This window comes from Bos javanicus, chromosome 21, assembly GCF_032452875.1.
Source record: "Bos javanicus breed banteng chromosome 21, ARS-OSU_banteng_1.0, whole genome shotgun sequence".
NCBI lineage: Eukaryota > Metazoa > Chordata > Mammalia > Artiodactyla > Bovidae > Bos > Bos javanicus.
The window spans coordinates 41,291,808-41,315,645 of NC_083888.1; the positions used below are offsets into that span (position 1 = coordinate 41,291,808).

General features: G+C 35.7%; 1 protein-coding gene across 14 annotated transcripts in view; it reads right to left on the reverse strand.

Moving 5' to 3' along the window:
• Nucleotides 1–23,838, reverse strand: part of HEATR5A (HEAT repeat containing 5A) — a 97,309-nt gene that overhangs the window by 29,166 nt on the left and 44,305 nt on the right. For 9 of the 14 annotated variants that reach the window (XM_061394080.1, XM_061394082.1, XM_061394085.1 and 6 more), the window contains 10 exons: nt 22,999–23,108; nt 20,384–20,547; nt 19,998–20,173; nt 13,944–14,049; nt 13,137–13,327; nt 11,124–11,280; nt 8,523–8,712; nt 7,471–7,640; nt 4,950–4,976; nt 2,584–2,722 (listed from right to left, as the gene is read on the reverse strand). In XM_061394080.1, coding sequence (XP_061250064.1) covers nt 2,584–2,722; nt 4,950–4,976; nt 7,471–7,640; nt 8,523–8,712; nt 11,124–11,280; nt 13,137–13,327; nt 13,944–14,049; nt 19,998–20,173; nt 20,384–20,547; nt 22,999–23,108 — 1,430 coding nt within the window. The remainder of the gene's footprint in view (nt 1–2,583; nt 2,723–4,949; nt 4,977–7,470; nt 7,641–8,522; nt 8,713–11,123; nt 11,281–13,136; nt 13,328–13,943; nt 14,050–19,997; nt 20,174–20,383; nt 20,548–22,998; nt 23,109–23,838) is intronic. The other 5 variants (XM_061394092.1, XM_061394089.1, XM_061394091.1 and 2 more) reach the window with 1 other exon arrangement.

Below are 23,838 nucleotides of genomic sequence, written 5' to 3' on the forward strand. Positions count from 1 at the left end.
GTGTTATACTGAGAGATACACAAAGTCAATGTTACAAACATACGAAGTAGGTGAGTCTATGTGTTCACTTGCATATTTCTTCCTACTTTTCCATGGTTTGAAAAATTATAAAAATTTTAATAAGGAATTATATAATGAATCCTTTACTATCTTACCCACATAGCTTATTCAATAATTATATACCAGCATATTACCATAATAAATCCTAAAGCAACAAATATAGATAATTTCAGCAGTTAATATAAGTTAAAGGTCACTATGGGGAGAATACCATACATGGTTAGAAGATTACAATTTCTCTGGTTAATTGATCACAGAATAATCTACAAACAAGTTCTTCAACCTATTTGATGACTAGTATACAAGTTCAGCAATGCTGATAGAGTAAGTCAGAGACAAGGTTTTAATATAATAATAAAACTAAGTTAAAGAGCACAGAATAACAGTAAAACACATAATGGATCTGACAGCTTTAGATATTGGAAAGCTCTGTGAAGTCTGAGACTTTCTAAAAATGTGATAGAAATTTCAGTTCAGTTCAGTTCAGTCGCTCAGTCGTGTCTGACTCTTTGTGACCCCATGAACCACAGCACGCCAGGCCTCCCTGTCCATCACCAACTCCCGGAGTTTACCCAAACTCATGTCCATTGAGTCAGTGATGCCATCTAACCATCTCATCCTCTGTCGTCCCTTTCTCCTCCCGCCTTCAATCTTTCCCAGCATCAGGGTCTTTTCAAATGAGTCAGCTCTTCGCATTAGGTGGCCAAAGTATTGGAGTTTCAGCTTCAACATCAGTCCTTCCAATGAACACCCAGGACTGATCTCCTTTAGGATGGACTGGTTGGATCTCCTTACAGTCCAAGGGACTCTCAAGAGTCTTCTCCAACACCACAGTTCAAAAGCATCAATTCTTTGATGCTCAGCTTTCTTTATAGTCCAACTCTCACATCTATACATGACTACTGGAAAAACCATAGCCTTGACTAGATGGACCTCTTTGGACAAAGTAATGTCTCTGCTTTTTAATATGCTATCTAGGTTGATCATAACTTTCCTTCTAAGCGTATTTTAATTTCATGGCTGCAATCACCATCTGCAGTGATTTTGGAGCCCAGAAAAATAAAGTCTGACCTGTTTCCCCATCTATTTGCCATGAAGTAATGGGACTAGATGCCATGATCTTAAGTTTTCTGAATGTTGAGCTTTAAGCCAACTTTTTCACTCTCCTCTTTCACTGTCATCAAGAGGCTCTTTAGTTCCTCTTCACTTTCTGCCATAAGGGTGGTATCATCTGTATATCTGAGGTTATTGATATTTCTCCCGGCAATCTTGATTCCAGCTTGTGCTTCTTCCAGCCCAGCATTTATCATGATGTACTCTGCATAGAAGTTAAATAAGCAGGGTGACAATATACAGCCTCGACATACTCCTTTTCCTATTTGCAACCAGTCTGTTGTTCCATGTCCAGCTCTAACTGTTGCTTCCTGACCTGCATGTAGGTTTCTCAAGAGGCATGTCAGGTGGTGTGGTATTCCCAACTCTTTCAGAATTTTCCACAGTTTATTGATCCACACAGTCAAAGGCTTTTGCATAGTCCATAAAGCTGACCTCTTCCAGCCACTGCTGAGTTTTCCAAATTTGCTGACATATCGAGTGCGCACTTTCACAGCATCATCTTTTAGGATTCGAAATAGCTCAACTGGAGTTCCATCACCTCCACTCGCTTTGTTCGTAGTGCTACTTCCTAAGGCCCACTTGATTTCACATTCCAGGATTTCTGGCTCTAGGTGAGTGATCACACCATTGTGATAATCTGGGTCGTGAAGATCTTTTTTGTATAGTTCTTCTGTGTATTCTTGCCCTCTTCTTAATATCTTCTGCTTCTGTTAGGTCCATACCATTTCTGTCCTCTATTGAGCACTTTGGAAACTATATATTTTAAAAGTATAAGACATTATCATTTCTATTTTTGTAGTCTGAATTTATACACATGTTTGTGTTAGTTATATGATTTTAAAATGAAGAGATACCCTTAAAACCTTACTGGCTAAGAAGTCCTTTAATTCAGCTCTAAAACATAGAAGGGGCAAAGAAATCCTTTAATTTGAAGCAGATTCATCTATGAGAAATTTTATTCAATTAGATTTGAGGGGAAGAAAGGCACATATCATAAATGACTTCAGGCCTAAATGCAATTTCAATCCATTGTAAAAAAACTGGTCCAAAACCAACAGCTCTCAGACATCAGCACATACTACCGTTAGTGGGGGATAAGGAACAGATCACTGGGCGCTACTCCCCATTTCTGCCTTAGACTTGGGATGGAGCCCAAGAATTTGCATTTCTAACAAATTCCCAGGTGAGTTGGATGTTGCTGCTGTGGGGAGCCTGTTTGAAAACCACTGCTTTAAACCAGTAAAATCACTGGTTGGAATGATAACTGTTTAGCAACCATCACTTATAGCACGTTTAAGATATTATATACTAACTTTTAAATTTCCCTTTAAAAACTCATGTTTCTAGAGAAGCTTTAGGATTAAAATAATCATCTGAGCTGGAGATAATACTGATAAAGAGAATTACCCAGAGTCAGTTCTTCTCTGCTGTTCTTAGCAAGCATAACAGCGTGCTCTGAAACTTCAGCTGCTTCTCTCTGAACAAGCTGACATAAACAAGCCAGTACTGCTCGTCTCAGTAACAAATAGGGACTACAGAGATTCACCTGAAAAATACCATTTGGGAAGTAAAGGAACCGAAATTCTTGGTGACATTCAAAAAGTCTAACAGATTACTCACTGGACCCCTCCTGATTTATTAGATATACAGAGATTTCTTCAACTATCTTAGCACGTATTTTTTACTAAATAACTTAGAAATAGCTTAAGGAGTAATACATGTACTTATTATGCAATATTCATAAACAAACCCAAGCAAAAGTCTCTTGACAATGTTAGAAGACATAAAATGTAAATGAGTAAAACAGTTTTGAGAGACAAAGGGATACCACTGAAAAAGAATTTATTTGCAGCTTGTATATACTACCGTATATATAAGTGCTCATGGAACCATATACTGTTATGTTTTATGTGGAACTATATACTATTACATTTTACGAATCTCCAAGTTTATATAAATCTATATGAGCACTGTAGCACAGTGATTAAAACGGAGGCTCTAGAGTCAGACTGTCTCAGTTTGGGTCCTATATCCATGACTTACTAGCTATGTGACCACGGGCAAATTATTTAAATTCTCTGTGCCTCAGTTTCCTCATTTGTTATATGAAAATAACACTACCCTATCTCACAGGGCTGCTGTAAAGTCAACACAAAGAAACATGCAAAGGTGCTTAGCACAGTACCTGGCAAATAGTAAGTATGCTCAATTAAACGTTAGCTATAGCTATTATTAATGCAGCCTCTATCAATAGTTTATGCAGATGCCATAGAGAGTAAGTAAATACATTTTCAAATAAAGGCAGAAAGAGTTTTAACTCAGAAAACATATTCACCAAAAGTGCTCTCTAGAGACATAGATAGCAAATTTTATACATGCATATCTACTTATATGTGGATATACATATATGTACACAGATATCTAAATATCTTCATGATAGAGAATATTTCTGCTCGGATGACAGACTCAATACATATTCTTTTTACTGAGAAGTATTTAAACAATGTAAATCTCAATAAGCTGCATCTACTGAGGGTAAACGATAGTACAAATGGTGATATACCTTAAATGAGTAATTAAAACAAGTCAAAGGTGATTTCATAAGTAGAATAAAGCCTAGAGATTTTAAAATTTATTTCATTCCAACTATGAAAATAAAGACCAGTTTGGTGTGGCTTATGACAATAAATGTCTTCAACAGTGATTTTCCAAGCGGCATTTGAGAAATAATGGCATAATTCTTATAAGCGCCTTTAGATCTGGCTTATGTGGGAAAGGCATGACTGAGGCAGCTGAGTCTGCCAAAAAGAGCAGAGGCACACTTCTGAGAAAAGCGTAGGCAGTGGTGGGGGCTTCTGGCACACGACCCTATGCAGAGGGCTAAACCCTTAATTTTATCATGAGCTAAAAGACAAAGTCTGTAAATATACTATCAGTGAAATATATGGATGAGGTCTGCTTTATAAATATGTTCTATTATACCCTTGAGTACATGTCATGGACAGTGGAAAGACAGGAATGTCATTCACAAAGTTTCAAGGTTGTGTCATTCTAGTCATGTTTAAGAACTTTGCTGTTAGAAACTCGTACACAGGCTAACAGAGAACTTAAAATGTAAAAAGATTAAGTTTATTCATGCCCAAGATTAAGGCTGTATTTAACAACAATAGCAAAGAAGCACTCTAAAGACAATTTTAAAGAAAAGTTAATGAATCTACTAGCTGTATTAACTGGAGCATATACAAGCATATAATTCAAGGCAGGTGCAGCATTTATTCAGGCTGGTCATACAATCTTTTAGAAAAAGCATGCTCAAAAGTACTCTACTTATTCAGTAGAAAAAATATTAAGGACTGTCACACAAAACAAAATGGGACGCTTAATATCTCCATGTCATTCTCCAGCATTTATATTAGGAAGAACAGAGCGGGTTAAGGCAAACAATCAAGCAGGCAAAATACAGAAATTAAAATCAAACTATATGTTCAATTCCTTTCTGAAATGAATATATTAAATCAAAATGATGCAAAATTAAATGCAAAGAGTGAGTGCACCAGCTGGAGAAGGTTAGGGAGGATTTGTTTACGCTGGTATTAAGTTAACACCATGTAACATGCCACACACACTGGACTTTGCATTAATGGTTAGCTTAAACAGAGAGATGCAGAGGAAAAGAAGAACATCTACAACCAAAAGGGCCGGGGGCGGGTGGACACAAAGAAACAGCACTGCAAACCTCAAATAAAGTTAGGAATCGGGGGTCAGGGACCTACCAACACAGAATTATCCAACAAGATCTCCTGCACAAAAACAAACGACAGACTGGTCATGACAAAAACCAAAAGATAAACACCAGGATGACTCTGACAACAGTCAGCTAAGCATTAAAATATACATGTTGATAGAGCTATCATTCAAATTGGCTTAGCTTCAGCTTTAAAGATAGGCCATAAATACTTCATTTTCCATCTTAAAACATGAGTTGAGCTAAGATTTTAAAAACAGTCAACTCAAGATATAGATAACAAAAATACAGTAATTTCAAAATGCACATTTGTTTAATTAGGTTTTCCTTTGGAATCTTTCATCAAGCCTTAGTAATAAAACCAGATCAAGTAGACATCAGTGTGAAAGGAGTGATCTGGATTACCTTCACATGAACAGGTGTCCCATAAGAGACAAAGTTAATCGTTTACCTCATCACAAGTTATAGATTTTTTTACTCTTGGAAGCCAAGTTTTAAAACTGTGAGTAGTGAGAATTGCAAGTGTAGCTAAGGCCAAGTTCAGAATGGAAGTTAAATAGCATGCAGTTAGAAGAAAATCCTTTATAGTAAGATTCTTTTCTAATGATTAAATGTATTCTGAATATTCAGAGAGTTTCAGTTAATATGAAAACACTTCATGCTAAATAATTAATTTCTATGAAGAAAAGAAAACCTGAACATAAAGTTATTAATAGGAAAGCAGAAGCAATTTTATTATTACAGGGCATACTTTAAAATATAATAAATTTAGGATAAAAGCTTTACTAACCAAAATTTTAAGTTACAAAATTAACACACTATAGTGATAGCAATTTTTGAATTTCTGTATTAAAAAAATTATTTTATAGCTTAAGTATTATGAGTAACATGAATAAGATCTGTAATTGTTGCTTCTGATTTTCTCAGTGGCTCTAAATGTACCTAAAAGAAAAAATCTGAGAACAGTGTCTATTCTTCTTTGTATATAACCTTCTTAGTCTGGGAAAACAAAAGAGTAATGAATGCAATCAGAATTAATTCATTAGGAATTAGTTATGCTCTTTATTTCTCAATAAACTCTACTTAATGAATAAATTCATGTATTAGTTAAAGAAGAAATTTTAAATGGTTATTAATGGAAATTTTCTACTATGATTCAAGAAGGAAAAAAGGGTAGTATTGATATATTTAAATGGAGAGCAGAAAGTTAGGTCAACTTGCAGAGGAGTGGGTTATCTTTCAATAATTAATGTTGGCAATGGTTCTTCGAATATAAAGAGCAATATTACTGGGAAAAGTTGCTGAATGATAAAGGTAATATTCTTTTCCAGGAGGTGCTATATTCTCTAATAAATGTTTAATACAGACAGAAACCGAAGTTTCTATCAGGAAAGTCAGTCATCTTCTCTCCTTAAGAGTCTTAGATAATTATGACTATGAAAATCAATATGAAGATAAATAAAATTCTACATCTAAGTTATATGTTAAGAAAACAAAAACAACTACAATTTACTGAGTGGTTATTAAGTGTCGAGGACCCATGCCTTTACAGGTGGCATCTTGTGTAACCCTTGTGTTTTACAGACAGGAAAGATGAGGCTGGGGGAGGTTATGGGCCATCCCTAAGGCCACAGAGCTAGGAGGGGGCAGAGTTAAGAGGTATCCATAACTACCAAGTAAACATGAAATAATGAAATGAGGACTGGAGAAGGAGTTCAGAAAGCTGGTTCTAGACTCAAAGCTACTAATACCTAGATATATTACCTTGGGCAAAATATTTCACTTTTTGCTCTTTATATTTTTATTGAGAATGTTGGTTTTAATAATGTTTGCGGTTCTTTCAAGGTTTGAAATGCTGCATATTTTGTCTCAAGTTTGAAAATGACAGGTCTTGTCTACAGTGATGATTCTCAACTATCATGTTACTAAGGGGAGGGTGCTGTAAACATCACAAGGGCAGAAAAAGTTGAAAATCAATGGTCTTAAGTTTTAACTCCAACTGTAACTTTTTCAGGCAAGTCCAGATAGAAACTGGTGATGCTCACAGTAAATCTTAAAACCACTGATGATCATGAACCACCTAATCAGAACACTGTATTGATCACCTTCACCTTTCTATGTTCATTAGACACACTGTTAGAACCCAGATGTTGAAGCATACACTGCTAGAATATTCAGGAAAAATATTTCATCTGGGATGAAAATAACTTTATATGTAAGTTTGGAAAACAGGAAAAAGAAGAAGTAGGAAAAAAAATTGCTATTGCCACACAAATATTTCCATGTCCTACAGCATTTATACAGTACCTGGGATGTTAGCACTCAGTATTAATGAATCAATATTCCAAATACTAAGTTTAACATTAATGGAAGGGAAAGTGAATAAATATATGAGCAGTTTAAGATATGATTATATGAAGTTACCCCACACCCTCCCCAAAAAAGACTAAAATTGAGGGAAAATAACTATTGTATATGGTCGAGAGATTAACAAATAAATTTAAATTTCCAATAAAAGAAACTAACGACATATGCAGTTTTATACTCACACAGAGACAGCTGACCAGGCTAGACAAGTTGACATGTCGTGGAGCGAACATATGAAGCTGCTGAAGGCAAGAGATGGCCTGAGCTTGGACAAGGCAGTCTGGGTTATCTTGCATCACTGCACAACCCAGCAGACAGGAACTTCTTAGGGTAGAAACAGAAGTGCTGTTACCTAAGATGAAAGCAGAAAGCTTTAAATCGGCCTAGAAAATCATTACCCTTGAAACACATATTACTGGGCTTAAAATTTCTTTTTTTTCCTCTAATTTTAAACTTGAGGTCCTGTGAAGTAAATTTCTTCTTCAGAAGGAGGGATAATCCAGGTTATAAGTTTTTAGATAATGTTAGCTATTTTTAGTCTGAAAGGTTCATGGCAACACAAATCATTAGGCAAAGAACTGAAGACTGCAGTTCACATCAAATTTTCATGAAAAGTAGAGTTAGAAATTGCTAATAATAACCCTGCTCGTATTAGTTGAGGGTTGCTTTTATATATTAAAATCATGTATTTTGCATTTGAATAGATCAGAATAACTGAGTTTTGGGGCTTAGTCATTCGTATCTTATAAGAGATAAGAGGTTTTGAAACTATTCCTTTTTATGTTTGTCATTTAACTTGTTAAGGAAAGTATTTTTAAGACATTATCCTTCTAAATATGGTCCGCATCTTTACAAGATAAGAGAAATCTGATTGGCATTTATTTTAACAAAATATACTGAGCATTTACTGTGTGCCAATTACAAGGGTTTTGCGACTCTTCTCTTATTTGACAGAAGAGGAAACTAAAGCTTAGAGACGTGAAAGTTTTCCCAAGTCATCCAACTAACTAATGGTTGGTGAAGCTTAAATTTCTGTGTGTTTTTTTTTTTTTTCTATTATGTCATCACTAAGAAGTCAGTCTTCCCAAGATTATTCTCAATATTCTGCCCATATTTTTGAAAGAACATTCTGCTAAACTTCACTTTATTGAGAAGTGTTTGAGTCAATGAGAGAAACTTTTCATTTTTATGCATATATTTTTATGTAAAATATCACAAAAGCAGCTATACATACCTTGTAGCTCTGGACCCAATGTAGTAATAAGGGCATTCAAACAGCGACCTAGACTTTGGTGAACTTCAGCATGAGTAGAAGGCACATTTAACAGCAACATCATAATAAGAGAAAGGGTTGGTTCTGCATGTGTATAATAGAGTGGGCCGGCAGAATCAATTATCAATGAGAGAGAATGCAGTGCCCAGGTCTGTGAAGACAGAGAAAAACAGTTAAAAATGTTATAGCAGCATTAAGAAACACAAAACACTACGAACTGTTCTTTTGTTGAAACGAGTGATAAAGTAGTATCACAGTCAAGTGTGTGTTATTACTAACTTGGAGAGAGAAACAAGGAACTTCAGGAGTTGAAGAAAAAAATTTAAATACCAGTAAAAAAACAACCGAGAGACAAATGTCCAATTTAGAATGGCATACATGGATACAGGGGCTTCCCAGATGGCGCTGGTGGTAAAGAATCTGACTGCCAATGCAGGAGACACAAGAGATGAGGGTTCCATCCCTGGGTCAGGCAGATCCTCTGGAGAAGGTAAGGGCAACCCACTTCAGTATTCTTGTCCAGACAATCCCATGGACAGAGGAACGTGGAGGGCTGCAGTCCACAGCATCTCAAAGAGTCTGACACAGCTGAAGCGACTTAGCTAGCACGCACACATATGGATATATCTCAGAACTGAGAATTCCAGAATCGTGTTTGGTTCTTTAGCTAACGGCTTGAACTAAATCTAGTGTGTTGAAAATTATTTACTGCTTAATCTATACAGCGAATAAAAATTCAAATTTTTTAAAGATTCAACAGTATCTCAACTACAGGAAATAATACAAATCTCTTGGAACACAATGTTGAAGAAAGCCAAACATAAAAAAGTATATACTGTATGGTTCCACTGACATGAAGTATAAAATCAGGCAACACCAATATCACTGATAATCAGTGAAGTTGGATGGTGGGTTTAATAGGTTCCTTATAGCATGTTCTCTACTTTTATGTATGCTTGAACTTCCTATAACAACAAGTATCTAAAAAGTTCTCCCTTTAGGAAATCAACTAAGAAAGTTTTACCCCACTTATCAACAAATATGTAAAAAAAGCTTATAGTATTTTTAAATGGTAAAATGATGAGCTCCCATTAGGTGAGAAATGGCAGCAATCAAGAAGAGTCAGACTGATGACACTGGATGCCACAGAAAGAAAAATCTAATAATCAACAAAAGAGACTCAATAGAAAAGGAGTCTGTTCAGAATAGACTTTTTGAAGGGGAAGAGGAGAAATATAATAAATAGAAGCAAAAAGTACTGTATTAAAGGAATGAAGAAAGGATGGAATACCTTATAAATCAACTCAAGTAACAGATGATGTGAAAAAAACTATTAGTGATATGGTAATTTAAAGAATGAGACCCATGTTAGATGCTGAAGTTTGACAAGGTGGTGGTTAAACTGGATCTTACAGTACTAAAAAATGTGGATTATAAAATAGGAATAGAAAGAAGAGCAATAGGAAAAACCCCAGCACAGATATGAGAATGACGTGTGGGAGGAAAGCAGGAAGATCATCTTAGGAGAAGATCAGTACTTTGGGTTAATAACCAAAAAAGCTTCTGAGTCAGTTGATGGGACTTCAATGAGGAGTTGATTGAAGAAGCAATAAGCAGTATCCCCAGCTTTTTGGTTGGGAAGTGGCAAGATGAAAATTTCCCAGGCAAAGACTTCTGGCTTCATATCTAGGTAGAGTTGTAAAGAACCTAAAAATAAAGTGACCAGGTAGGAGGCTACTATAGTAATTTAAAGTCTGAAAGTGAAGTCGCTCAGTCGTGTCTGACTCTTTGCGACCCCATAGACTGTAGCCTACCAGGCTCCTCTGTCCATGGGATTTTCCAGGCAACAGTACTGGAGTGAATTGCCATTTCCTTCTCCAGGGGATCTTCCCAACCCAGGGCTCGAACCCAGGTCTCCCACATGGTAGACAGACGCTTTACCATCTGAGCCACCAGGGAAGTCCACTATAGTAATCAGGGTCACACAAGGGGGACAGAGATACAATAAGGGGACCAGAAGAGCAGGAAGCACAACAATCATTCAAGATGTGATTAAGATCTCAGGAGAATGATGACTGGCAGAAATGAATAAGTTATGTATAATAATATGGTAACGTGGTTAAGAACATGAGTTTAAAAGTCCGTGACTTATGTTCTTCACCTGACTCCACGATATATTAGTGGTTTTAAGTGTGAGCAAGTAACTTAGGTTCCATAAGCCTCAGTTTTCTTTCTATATAATGGGAATATACATCCTAGATAACTGTGAAGATTAAATACATTAATATGTTTAGAAAAATGTAATACAATGCCTGGTGCCTGTTAAGTTCCACAAGATAGTAGATGTTATTTTAAGACAGAAGGCAGATCCATTTTCAGAAAATGATACTGAATTTGACTTTAGGTATTGAGTATGAAGTAAAGATAGTGATATGTGAATTTTAAAAATCCACTGAGGTTAACAACAGTTTTAATTTTATTATGGAGCAAGAATTATTATATAAATTAGTAATGGTCAATACAACATAATAGGCATTATCTACAAATCAATCGTGTACTCACCTGCACATCAGGTGAGGTACTGTCCTGAGACAAAGTATAAAGGATTCCAACACAAGAATTCAAATGTTGAGAACTTATTCCTCCTAAGTACCTATGTAGGGATCCCAAAGCCAATGAGTGTCCTGTTCTGGTAACTGCATCCCTTGCTGATTTCAGTCTGTGATTATGGAAACAAAAATAAATGATAATTACTGCAAAAGACCAATGCATGCACAGTCACTTAGGGAAACTTTTTATATAAAGAGCTGCAAAATTCAGAAATACATTTACAGTTAACTGATACAAAAAAATTCTGAAATAACTTGAAAGGTATCTTGAAAAGAAAAATATTTTAAATAAAAATGTCTTCACATATGTGATGCAACTACTGAGGCCCACACATCCGAGAGCCCATGCTCTGCAACAAGAGAAGCCACTGCAATGAGAAAACCGCACATCACATCTAGAGAGTAGCCCCCGCGTGCCGCAGCTAGAGAAAGCCCACACACAGCAATGAAGATCCAGCACAGCCAAGAATACATAAAAAAAAATTTTAGATGTCATCACATTATTAATAATGATTATTTAAATATAAACAATTTCAATGTCTTTCAGAAATACACACTAAATTCATATGGCATGCATTTTTACCTTATCATTAAGTTATATTTTTAAAACTCTCACTGCAGAGATACTAATTCCATATAGAGTTCCAGCTCAAGAACTTTGATTTAAAATGAAATAAAGTAAGAGAACTTATTATTCATCCAGAGTTTTCACTGTATTCTAGTTTACACACTTTATATTGGGTCCTTTTATCCTCTCAGGAATCGTGAGATTCTTACTATTATCAGTTCCTTTTCACAAATGAGGAAATCAAAACGACTGAGTCATTTTGGCCAAAGAACTCTTACGAAGTAACCAACTATTAAATGGAAGAGTTGGAATTAGAACCAAGTTAGCAATCTGACAAGAGATATAGAGTTCATAACCAAATCAAGACATACATACTCAGGAGACTAGAAGGTCAAAGTGCCTTCTGCATTACTAGCACAGCTACTAACTTTATATACATATATAACTAATATAACCATGAGCATCTGCAGTTGTTTTATTTTTTCATACTACTTTCATATTTATTTTCTCATTCACCTTAACATTCTTAGCAGGCAGGGCATCATTAATAAACTTCTATTTGAAACAGAGAAAAACAGGTTAAGATGATTAAACAACCAGCTCATGGTTACAAAGCTGGTAGGAATGAACATACAGTTTATGTTTCCTGATCTGCAGCCTTTTTTCTTTCCAGTAGATTGTTTTACTACCTATCATCTATATTTTATATGATGAAACTCCCTAAGTTTCTTACTCCCAGAGTCTATTGGTGGCCTATTACATCACTCATATAGACAGTGATCTTTCTCATATAAAAACAAAAACCAAAGTAAAAATACTAATAATAGTTTTATGTTCTAAGAAAAGCAGTCGAAGGCAGCGGGGGTGGGGGTGGGGGTTCCACTTTAACCCTAACCCTAACCCTAGCTGAGCTTTTGAAATATGGTGTTGGAGAAGACTCTTCAGAGTCTCTTGGACTTCAAGGAGATCAAAGCAGTCAATCCTAAAGGAAATCAACCCTGAATATTCATTGAAAGGGCTGATGCTGATGCTGAAGCTGAAGCTTTAATACTTTGGCCACCTGATGTGAAGAGCTGAATCATTAGAAAAGACCCAAATGCTAGGAAAGACTGAAGGCAAGAGGAGAAGGGGATGACACAGGATGAGATGGTTGGATGGCATCTCCGACTCTATGGACAACAGTCTGAGCAAGCTCAGGGATATAGTGAAGGACAGGGAAGTCTGGTGTGCTGCAGTCCATGGGGTCGCAAAGAGTCAGACACGACTGAGTGACTGAACAACAACAAAATATGCCTTTCTCAGTTTTTTAAAGTTATAATCAGAAGTTTCATAAGTTCCAACAAGCTATACACAGTTTTGACACATATCTCATGAGTATTAAGTAAGAAATTCACTTACTTGTCAAAGCTAACTTGAGCTAATGCAGCAGTAAAAGCTCCATCATCAACTACTTGGGCTAATCTAGCCCATGCCTCTGCAGCTGCACATCTCAAGAGGGGGCTGGGACTTTCTAAGGCTCCCATCACCAATGCAAGGACAGGTCTTCTCACTTCTTCTGGACCCAAATGTCCCTTAGAGCCAGCCACATACTGAAATATGTAAAAAACAATCCAAACTTACAACTGTAGTAAATTCTCTTATCCAGTTTGGAATATATATTGTGGTTAAACAAATATGTTCATATTCAGTGATTACTACTTAAAAAAAAAAAATCAAAACACCAGAAACACACACTGACATACAAATGTAATTTTTCTCATGAAGTACTTTAGAATTTCAAGCCTCCAGGCAAACAATATGGTGATCAATTATCACTGTACTACATATGTGTTCAAAGAACATTAATAGGGATTTCCATAAAATAAATGACCAATGAAGTCTATTTTACTCAGAAACAGTAAGTCATAAATGCGACAATGAGCCAGATTTGGTCCATAGGCCATAATCTGCCAATCCCAGGTCTCCGGTATTAGGCTTGGTAGGTTAAAGCATGTTTCTAAAATAGTATTATAGGTCTGACTTCTGACCAGCGAGTTTTATTCTGAGAAAAAGTAAAAGGGGAATTACAAATCCTGAAACAAGAAAAATGGGGGGGAGGGGAAACCATCTTTTAAAAACTTCTTCCCTCAACCTACTTAGTTGGCCACATATTAGGGGAAAAAATGAAAATCAAGTAAGCGGGAATTTAAAAAAAAACAGAATTACCTTCAAGAAACTAGAAACTGAAGAAACAACATGTAACTGAACTACTTGTTGACGAGCTCCTTTTGTATGCTTTACACTGTCCAAAAGCTGTTCCAACACAAGAAGCCTAAAATCAGAAACAACAAGATTTAAAGAGAAATTAAGTCAAAGGGCAGTATTAAGTATCCACTACTAATTTGGTTGCATTTTATTGGAGCTACTAAAATGAGATAAACTGTTGTCAAATACACTGAAGCCTTTTGGGAAATGAAAATATATTAATACCAATGCAAAAGTATTTTGACTATGTGTCATGACACTGAGGGAGGAAAAAATAAATAACATGTATCACTTGATGTAGATTTACCTGGGCAAATCTGGCTATTTCAGCAACTATTTTCTAAACAAAGGGTATTTTAAAAGTTACCTGCATCAACATTTTTGTTCTTAGTAACAGGACTTATTGGATTCAAATACATTGCTTCATTTTAAAGGCAGCCTGGACTTCTCACAGTGAATCACTGTGAGAAGAAGCACAACCTTCTGAACCCCAACTATACCTTAAACATGTACGTGGGGATCATACTATATATAGCATAGTTTTTACACTTGCTTTTCTCATTAACATTACCTCTTTATCACTTTTCAAATCATTTTTATTCTTCAGGAAGCCAAATTTTACTATACACATTCTACAGTTTATTCAACCATTCTCCTACTAGTGCAGAGTAATATTCTTATTTTCACAATTCTACAATTCCACCTATAATGAATGTGCATATCACTTTTGGTCTGGGATTGAATGTGCTCGTTAGGTTTTAATGTATTAAAAAACAATGTGAGTTGTTTTTCATGTTCTTATAACACAGGAGTTTTTTAAATTCATTTGATGAGATTAAAGATATATTAACCTTGAAAAAAAATCACCCCCTTTTCTCCCCACCAATTATTCTGTTTATAAACATTGCTTCAGAGCTCTGAATTTCCTTTCTCTCCTTCTCTCCCTTTAAATCAGGGTTAGGGTTAGGGTTCGGAGAAAGCGATGGCACCCCACTCCAGTACTCTTGCCTGGAAAATCCCATGGATGGAGGAGCCTGGTAGGCTGCAGTCCATGGGGTCGCGAAGAGTCCGACATGACTGAGCAACTTCACTTTCACTTTTCACTTTCATGCACTGGAGAAGGAAATGGCAACCCACTCCAGTGTTCTTGCCTGGAGAATCCCAGGGACAGGGGAGCCTGGCGGGCTGCCGTCTATGGGGTTGCACAGAGTTGGACACGACTGAAGTGACTTAGCAGCAGGGTTAGGGTTAACCCAGTGAGTGAAAACAGGCATGACTGGCTGAAGATGGCATGTGGGTATACTTTTACCCAACTCTACTGTACTTCCAATAATATTTCTAAAGCCCTTAACTAAATCTCTATCACTCTGTTGAGCCCAAAAAGCCCAAACACAGTTCTGCTCCAAAGGATACTTCTGTTATCAAAACAGAATAGATATGGAACTTACGTTTTTTTAAATAAACCCAGTTGTGGAAGAAGTTAAGTCAGAAAAAAAGGAAGGTATGCGAGGTTACATTATATGACTCGAGGAAAGCAATAGACATAAAATCAATTCAGAGGATAAACACAGTGAATCACTAAAAATTTAGGGAAAATCATAGTAACTCTTAAGTAGTCTATTTAAATATTTATTTCCTATTTCAAGGTTAATTCAGTTCATCGCAATAAATAAAAAGAAAGAAAAATAAAATTCACCCCAAATCCCACTATTTAGAAAGCCAAAAAAAAAAAAAAACCCCCCCCCCCCAAAAAAAAACCAGAAAGCCATATTTTGACATTTTTGGTCTTGTCTCTCCAGATATATGGATCATTTTTTAAAAACTGGTTTCACAGTGTACATACTTTGTTAATAACTTTTTTATTTCCCTAAACATTAATCCCACCTTATTAACTATTGTACTGAAACAGTTTTGTTTTTCTCTTTTTTATCTTGACCTCCTGTGATTTTGTTTCTAATTTAAGTATAACTGACATACAATATTGTCTAAGTCACAAGTATGCAATATAGTGATTCACAATTTTTAAAGATTACATTCCAGTTATAGTTACTTTCAAACAACCATATTCCCTGCATTGCACAGGATCTTCTTGTCGCTTATTTCACACACGACAGTTTGTGCCTCTCAGCTGCTACCCCCTGTTGCTCTCCCCCTCCCCCTTCCCTCTCCCCCTGGTCACCACTAGTTTTGTTCTCTGTATCTGTGAGTCTGCTTCTTTTACATTATATTAACTAGTTTGTTGTATTTTTCAGATTCCACACATACTGAAATAATTTTAAATTGCTATTAGAATTAATTAACTAATTCTCTGGTTTGGGATATTTAGGCCATTTCTAATTTTTATTACAACTAACACAATAAATGTATCATATAAAATTTTTCTGTTTTCCAAGACCATATGTAAGTCATTATGCTTCAAGAAAATATTTATAACCAAATTGCCCAGCAGGAAGAAAAATTAAGGGTAACCATATGGTCAGGCTTATGAATTTAAAACCTAAAACATCATTATTAGACCATATCCTAATCACCTGTTATAATGAAACTGTGTCATGTTGAAAGTACTAAAAATACTTAAGATTAGAGCTTGAGAATTTTGTTATATTTTAATAAAATCTGACCTGTACTATTTTCTTTCCCACATACATAGGCCAAAGACCCTAAATGAGACTACCAGAGCCCAAACTTTTCTCTCCAGCCTTTATTCCCATATTCTGACACGGATCACAAGAAAACATTCTGACTCTTCAGGAAGATGGAGATGACCACTTTTTAGTAATACTGAATTTGTATTCCTAAGTAGTATCAATTATATAATTATTAGTTCATATTAATATAATTAATAAAATTAGCTGGTGCTGAAGCTGAAGCTCCAATACTTTGGCCACCTGATGTAAAGAACTGACTCATTGGAAAAGACTGATGCTGGGAAAGACTGAAGGCAGGAGGAGAAGGGGATGACAAAGGATGAGATGGTTGGATGGCATCACCAACTCAATGGACATGAGTCTGAGCAAGTTCCAGGAGTCAGTGATGGATAGGGAAGCCTGGCATACTGCAATCCATGGGGTCACAAAGAGTTGGACACGACTGAGAGACTGAACTGAACTGATTAGTTCAGAACAAAGTTAGATAATAAAACGTTTGAGTCTGGATGAAATGAAAACATACAAGTAATTAAGTAAACAGGAAAGACATAAATATTGAAAATGCTGATTTACCTTTCTTATACATTCAGAGAGAGGGTGTATAATGGGGAAAATTTTTACTACTAAGAGCTATAACTATCCTTTTCCTCTCTCTCCATCAGTTTGCACTGTACATTACTTTATAGCATTTTTAGCACTGTTCTCTGCGTGCCAGAATCACCTAAGGAGTTTAAAAAATTTTAATGTCCAATGCGGTATGCATACCATTACTATTAAATCAGAACCTACATTTTAAAACATTTAAAAAAATGATCCAAATGACTGCAATGTACAGTCAAGGTACTTAATTCAGATGAATTAAGTAATTCATTCTTTGTAATTAGGTGCAAAATATATTGGAAAGTAACCATAAATAACACATGTATAAGATCAGTAATAATTTCTTCTCTGTATAAAATATCTTGATATTCCAGAGCTTTCAACATTTTAGTGCTTTAAAATTATCAATACAAAGTTTTCTTAGTTTTAGAATCCTACAGTCAAAATAATCAATGATTTAAAGATAATTTAATTCCTAAGTGCATAAATAAAGTACTAAAAACCTATTTCTAATTTCAGGACAACCTCATGTTATGAGTTTCTTTTAAACTGTTTTAACACAAAGATAACCACCACAACAAAACACTTGAAAACATTCACTTGTTGAATACAGGTACTTGAAGACCTTTCTTTTCTAGAGATGCAAATCTATGGCCCAGAGAAGGGTCTGCCTTGTAAACAAGTAACATCTCTGGATAACAGGAAACTAGAAGCTCAACTTTGCTGCCTGTTTCTCTGTGGTGCTCAAGTGCATCCACTGGAGATTGCTAATAGTTGCTAAATGCAGGATCCTGCCAGACCACTTCCTTTAAAACTCTCCAAACTACGGCCTACTATTTTTATTCAGTTAAGAATTCAAAGAGAATATGCTTTGCTTTACCAGGTTGTAACATTTTCATTAAGACAAACATGACCTCTCCTCCCCTGAATATTCATTCTATATGTTATTTTTATCCAGGTGGGATAAAAAGAAATATGGCACATTTTAAAGTTCATTAAACTGTAAAAAACAGAAATAAGAAACTATTTCCTTGAAACTGTAATTATTTCCTTGAAACTGTAAATGGGCAATAAATCTGGGTAAAATCAAAAAGAAAATCACCTTATCTAGGAGAGCAATAAAACCAATGTTTTAAAAGGAAAATTTGTAAGAAGTATGCTTTTTCCCCCACTTTTTATCTGAGACTTATCAAAGAGTTTAACAGAGTCTTTCAAGAACATGCTTAATTTAAATCTTTTGCTCATAAGGCTGCAGTTATTGCTGTATTAATCCAAATTATTTGAAATTCATTGTATGCACTATAAAATAATACAGTTATAGGCTAGTTCAAATCTTCTCTCCATCAGTAATTCTTTAAAAATTCCAGACCACTGTGATTTTCCTCTCATCTTTTAGTGCTACAGCATTCATTTATAAGTTAGTCACATATTGTCTTAACTTTATAGTTATAGTATACAGTGAACTATAGGTTACAAACTTCAAATCATCTTTTGAAATTAATTTCAAAATATGCATATACCATATGATACTAAGTACTATTATAAGTTAAAATAGAACAACATGAAGTTATTAAAAATCAACATAAATGTTACTTGTTTTCTATCCACTGAAAGTAGACTATCCAAAAGCCTGTTTCAGAAATGTGTTGCTGCCGCTGCTGCTGCTGCTAAGTCGCTTCAGTTGTGTCCGACTCTGTGTGACCCCATAGACAGCAGCCAACCAGGCTTCCCTGTCCCTGGGATTCTCCAGGCAAGAACACTGGAGTGGGTTGCCATATCTTTCTCCAATGCATGAAAGTGAAAAGTGAAAGGGAAGTCGCTCAGTCACGTCTAACTCTTAGCGACCCCATGGACTGCAGCCCACCAGGCTCCTCCATCCATGGGATTTTCCAGGCAAGAGTACTGGAGTGGGGTGCCACTGCCTTCTCCGAATGTGTTGCTGACAAGACTCAAATATTTCTGCGATTCTTCATCAAAGAGACCAAGGTAAATCCCTTACCTAATTGGTATTCTCTGGAAGACATAACTGATAAAATTATATAAAAACTATGATCTATCATTGTTGCTGGTCTAGCATAAAAGAAACAAAGAGAAGGAACATGAATGAATGAAGACAGTTAATACTTTGCAAACTGTTAACCAGCACAGCCTATGGGAGAGATTCAGTTCCCATTCAGTATCTCAGATAAAAACAGAATTTCCTGGATACTAGACATGAGTAGTAGGTTTTGATCCCCAAGAAAGATATTACCCTGTTACCCTCAATGAGAAATCATTAGCAGTCTTTATAATTTTTAAAAACCAAAGTTCATTTCAAGTGAAGTGAATCTACCAAATTGAAGACTAATCTGTTTTAATCTAATTTTTCTGAAACTGAAGATATAGTATGAGATCTTGTCTATTCAGACAACCAGTGTTTCCGTTTGCAATACTGGCTCATAAATCACTGTTTTTTTGTGTCACTGAGTTTTACATTCGTATTTTCAGCTAGATGAGAAGTTAATGCGGGAAAAGCATTGCATCCACCATAGTGCCTAGCAGTTTTCAGTTTAATCACTGACTTCATTACTTCTTATTAAATATTTAGCCAACTGAATAATTAAACAAGAGCCTTTAATCTCACCTTCACCTGTCATCTGTAAGAAGTCTTTTATATTAATGAGAACTTCTGACAACTTCTTTTTTACCAGTCTATTATGCATTCACTGAACAAATTACCAAACCTGAAACACATTTCAGGATAAGTGAACCTCTGAAGACGGTTTACCTTTGAGCTTCTCCCACATGAGCGCATACAACTCCAAACAGCTTGACTGCAGAGCTAGTAACTGACAGCATTGGAGGTAAGGGCTTAGGCACAGAATCTCCCTCTACATCTTTCTCGTAAATAGAGTAAGGGTCATACTCGAGACTTCCACAAGCAATACCACTACCAAGCAGGAGCTAAAAGAAAAAAAAAAATTGCATATAGGGTTTTAAAACGACTATTCCGGACTTCCTTGTGGTCCAGTGGTTGGCACTCTGTGCGCTGGTTGGGTAAGGAGGATCCCACTTGCCGTGCAGTGTGGCCAATTTAAAAAAAACAACAAAAAACAAATTAAACCACAGTTTATAGGTTGAATCAATCCAAGAGTTATTGAAAAATGACCATACCTGTTCTTCAATAAATCTATGGTCAGTCTCTTGTAGCAAAGGACTTAATATTAGAAGATCATCTTGATGACAGAGGGGTGGGAGTAAAAATGCGGATGCGGCCACCTGTATATCAGGGGCGGTCAGGTCAGCAGCCAGCTCTCTGAGGATAACACTGAGGTTTCCTGTTGAGTCACAGAAAAAGAGCAATTAGCAATTTAGCAATAGCAGTTAACAGGTCTGAGAACGGGGTTTAAAGAGCCCAGGGTGAACGTTAAACTGCATTATCAGCTAACTTTAATCTATCACAGCCTCTTTAATCTGTTCTCCTCCCTGAGAAATGCCCTACCTATAAAAAGCTCAACTATGTGTTGCTGACCACAAGGATAAGAACAAACATCTCAAAGTATGTGTGTATGTATATTTTAAGCACTAAATAAATACTACTACCATCATTTTAAATAAAATGACATGGAGCATAAAAACAGAAAGAAAAAAGAGTAACAAAGGCAGACAAAGCAGGCATAATATTAGTAGTATGGCAGCCTAACTCCCCACCACCCCAGCAAATGACTGTCACTCATCCTAACCAGCTAGATCAATCTCGGTTCACCTGTACTCTCAATTGACTATCTCATCACCCTCCATACTATTTTGGAGCAATCCTTAGAAAGCATATCACTTGCATCTATAAATATTTCACTGTGTATCACTAGAGTTAAGGATATTTTAAACAATTTCACTATCATAATTTGATGTTTTAGTAATTACTAAACAGGGACTTCTCTGTGGACAATCCTCCCTTGAAGAAGATATAAGACTCAAGACACACACACGTTAACTAAAAAATGAAGGTAGGAAATACTAAGCTTCATAGAGGATGAAAAACGAGTATATAGCTATGTTTAGAGAAAGGAGAGATTATACACAGCAACTGGGGACAGTGGACAGGGATCAATAAAAGCTTAATGAAGCAAGTAAGAGTGTGTTAGTTTAGTTACCAGTATGTGATACTCAAGAAAATAATTCTATTGGTGGCATAACATGCAAGCTATGTTTGGTACTACAGCTAAATGTGAAAACAGTGGTATATCTCCATTTCTCATATAAAGTAACTGCTGGCCGCCTAACTGTCCCTGAACAAAGTACTTAAAGATGATTCAGTTTTAAAATGCAAATATGCTTCTCCTGTAAAAATACACCACTTTCTGATGCTAATGAGGAGCAATTTTCAGTGTGGAGAAAATTAAAATACTTGAATGCAGATCCATAACGAAACTAAGATAGGAAATAAATATTAGGAACCCAAGTTTTGTTCCATAAACTTAAGAAAATTAAGCAACTGTTGTGACAAAAGTCTGCTTTTGTTGGACAACCATGATGAAAAGTTATATAAATTCTTTTTTTTTCCAGCCATGCCAAGTGGTTTGTGGGATCTCAGTTCCCTGACCAGGGACAGAAGCCGGGCCGCAGAAAAGCCTGAAATCCTAACTAGTAGGCCACCAGGGAAATCCCCAAAAGAAATAGATTTGAAGTAATGATTAACTTAATTTGGTTAGTTGAAAATTTAAAAAAAAAAAAAGATGCTCCCATTAGAGGCCATTTTCAACTTTCACCTCTTAAAACAAGCATCTTAAAGTATTCAGTAGTAGTAGCAATACATTTTCTTAAAACTGTATTTGAAATTTATAAGAAAGGATACAGAACTAATTGCAAAATAAGGGCAAGCTTTTTTTTTTTTTTAACCAAATGCAGTATTCAAATATTCTGAAGTCATCTTGAGCCCAATAAAAGCAAAACCTACATTATAAACTTTATAAGATAAATTATACCTTGGTATACCACTCAAGATTAAAGTGCTATCTGGACAGAGTTAAGAATGGAATAATGGAAGGCAATGTGTACAATAGATATGCACTCTAGAAGGAAAACAGGGAATGGTCAAATTTCTAATTGACTTGCATTATGTATTCTGTAGAAAACCCTGGAGTAGAACCAAGACTAATCTTTGGGACTCATTCTCTCTCACACATTGAAACTAGGGACATTTTTCTCAGAAGAGAGAAGATAGCAAGACATGAAACATTTTCTTTTTTAATGTATTTTATTTACTATAAATTGATTGATGATTTCGAATTGTGGTGCTAGAGGAGACCTATGAGAGTCCCTTGGACTGCAAGGAGATCAAACCAATCAATCCTAAAGGAAGTCAACCCTGAATATTCATTGGAAGAACTGATGCCGAAGCTCCAATATTTTGGCCACCTAATGCAAAGAGCTGACTCACTGGAAAAGACCCTGATGCTGGGAAAGACTGAAGGCAAAAGGAGAAGGGGGCAGTAGAGGATGAGATGGTTAGATAGCATCACTAACTCAATGAACATGAACTTGAGCAAACTTTGAGAGATAGTGAAGGACAGGGAAGCCTGGTGTGCTGCAATCCATGGGGTCGCAGAGAGTCAGACACAACTTAGCCACTGAACAACAGTGTTTACTATAAAACGGTAAACATATGCGTTAAGACTGAACTCCCAAAATCTCCTGAACACAAAGCACGAAGTAACTGCCATATAATCCATTTGTTCAGGCACTGTATTAATCACAAATAGTAAAACATTCAGGTGTAAGGCACTTACCTTCATAGGTTTCAGGAGATAATAAAATCAACAATTCATAAAGCCTTTGTCTATAAACTACTGATGGTGTTTTCAAAGGACTTCCATAGGTTTTTAGTATTGAAGAGAGCCTTAAAGTAAAAGAAAAAGTATATGTTAAGTGTTTAAGTTATATAACAATGTATAAATATTCAACATATTGACATATAAAGATAAAATACGTATTATATATAATCATTAATGCTTTTATTTACTAAAATTATTAAAAAAATTTTTTACTGTGGACCATTTTTGAAGTCTTTATTGAATCTGTTACAATACTGTTTCTGTTCTATCTGTTGCTTTTTGGCTGCAAGGCATGTGGGATTTTAGCTCCCGGAACAAGGATCAAACCCACACCCCCTGTACTGGAATGTGAGCTCTTTAGCAGAGAACCACCTGGGAAGTCCATATTTATTATTTTTTATAATGTATGACCTGAAGTTAAAAGAGGAATTACAAGTGTCAGATATGAAAACCATTTAGCTATTTTTTCTATCATACCTCATAAAACTATATATATCTAAGGTTGTTACTATTTTGTCTGTTAGCTGAAACTCTTACTAAACCCCCACATTTACAACACTGCATTTATGAAAACTAAATTGTTATGCAGAAAAGGAACAGGCCAAAGAAACAGGAGACGCAAAGATCTAGGAAAAAATCCAAGTGTTAGAAAACTTCATCTGGAATGCACTCACCAAATAACAATGAATCATAAAAATACACAGAATCATGAAACAAATTCACTTTTAAGAAAGCAAAAGTGAAGCCAATGTTTCCCCAAAAGCTCCAGTCATAAAAGCTCTTATCACCTCCTCT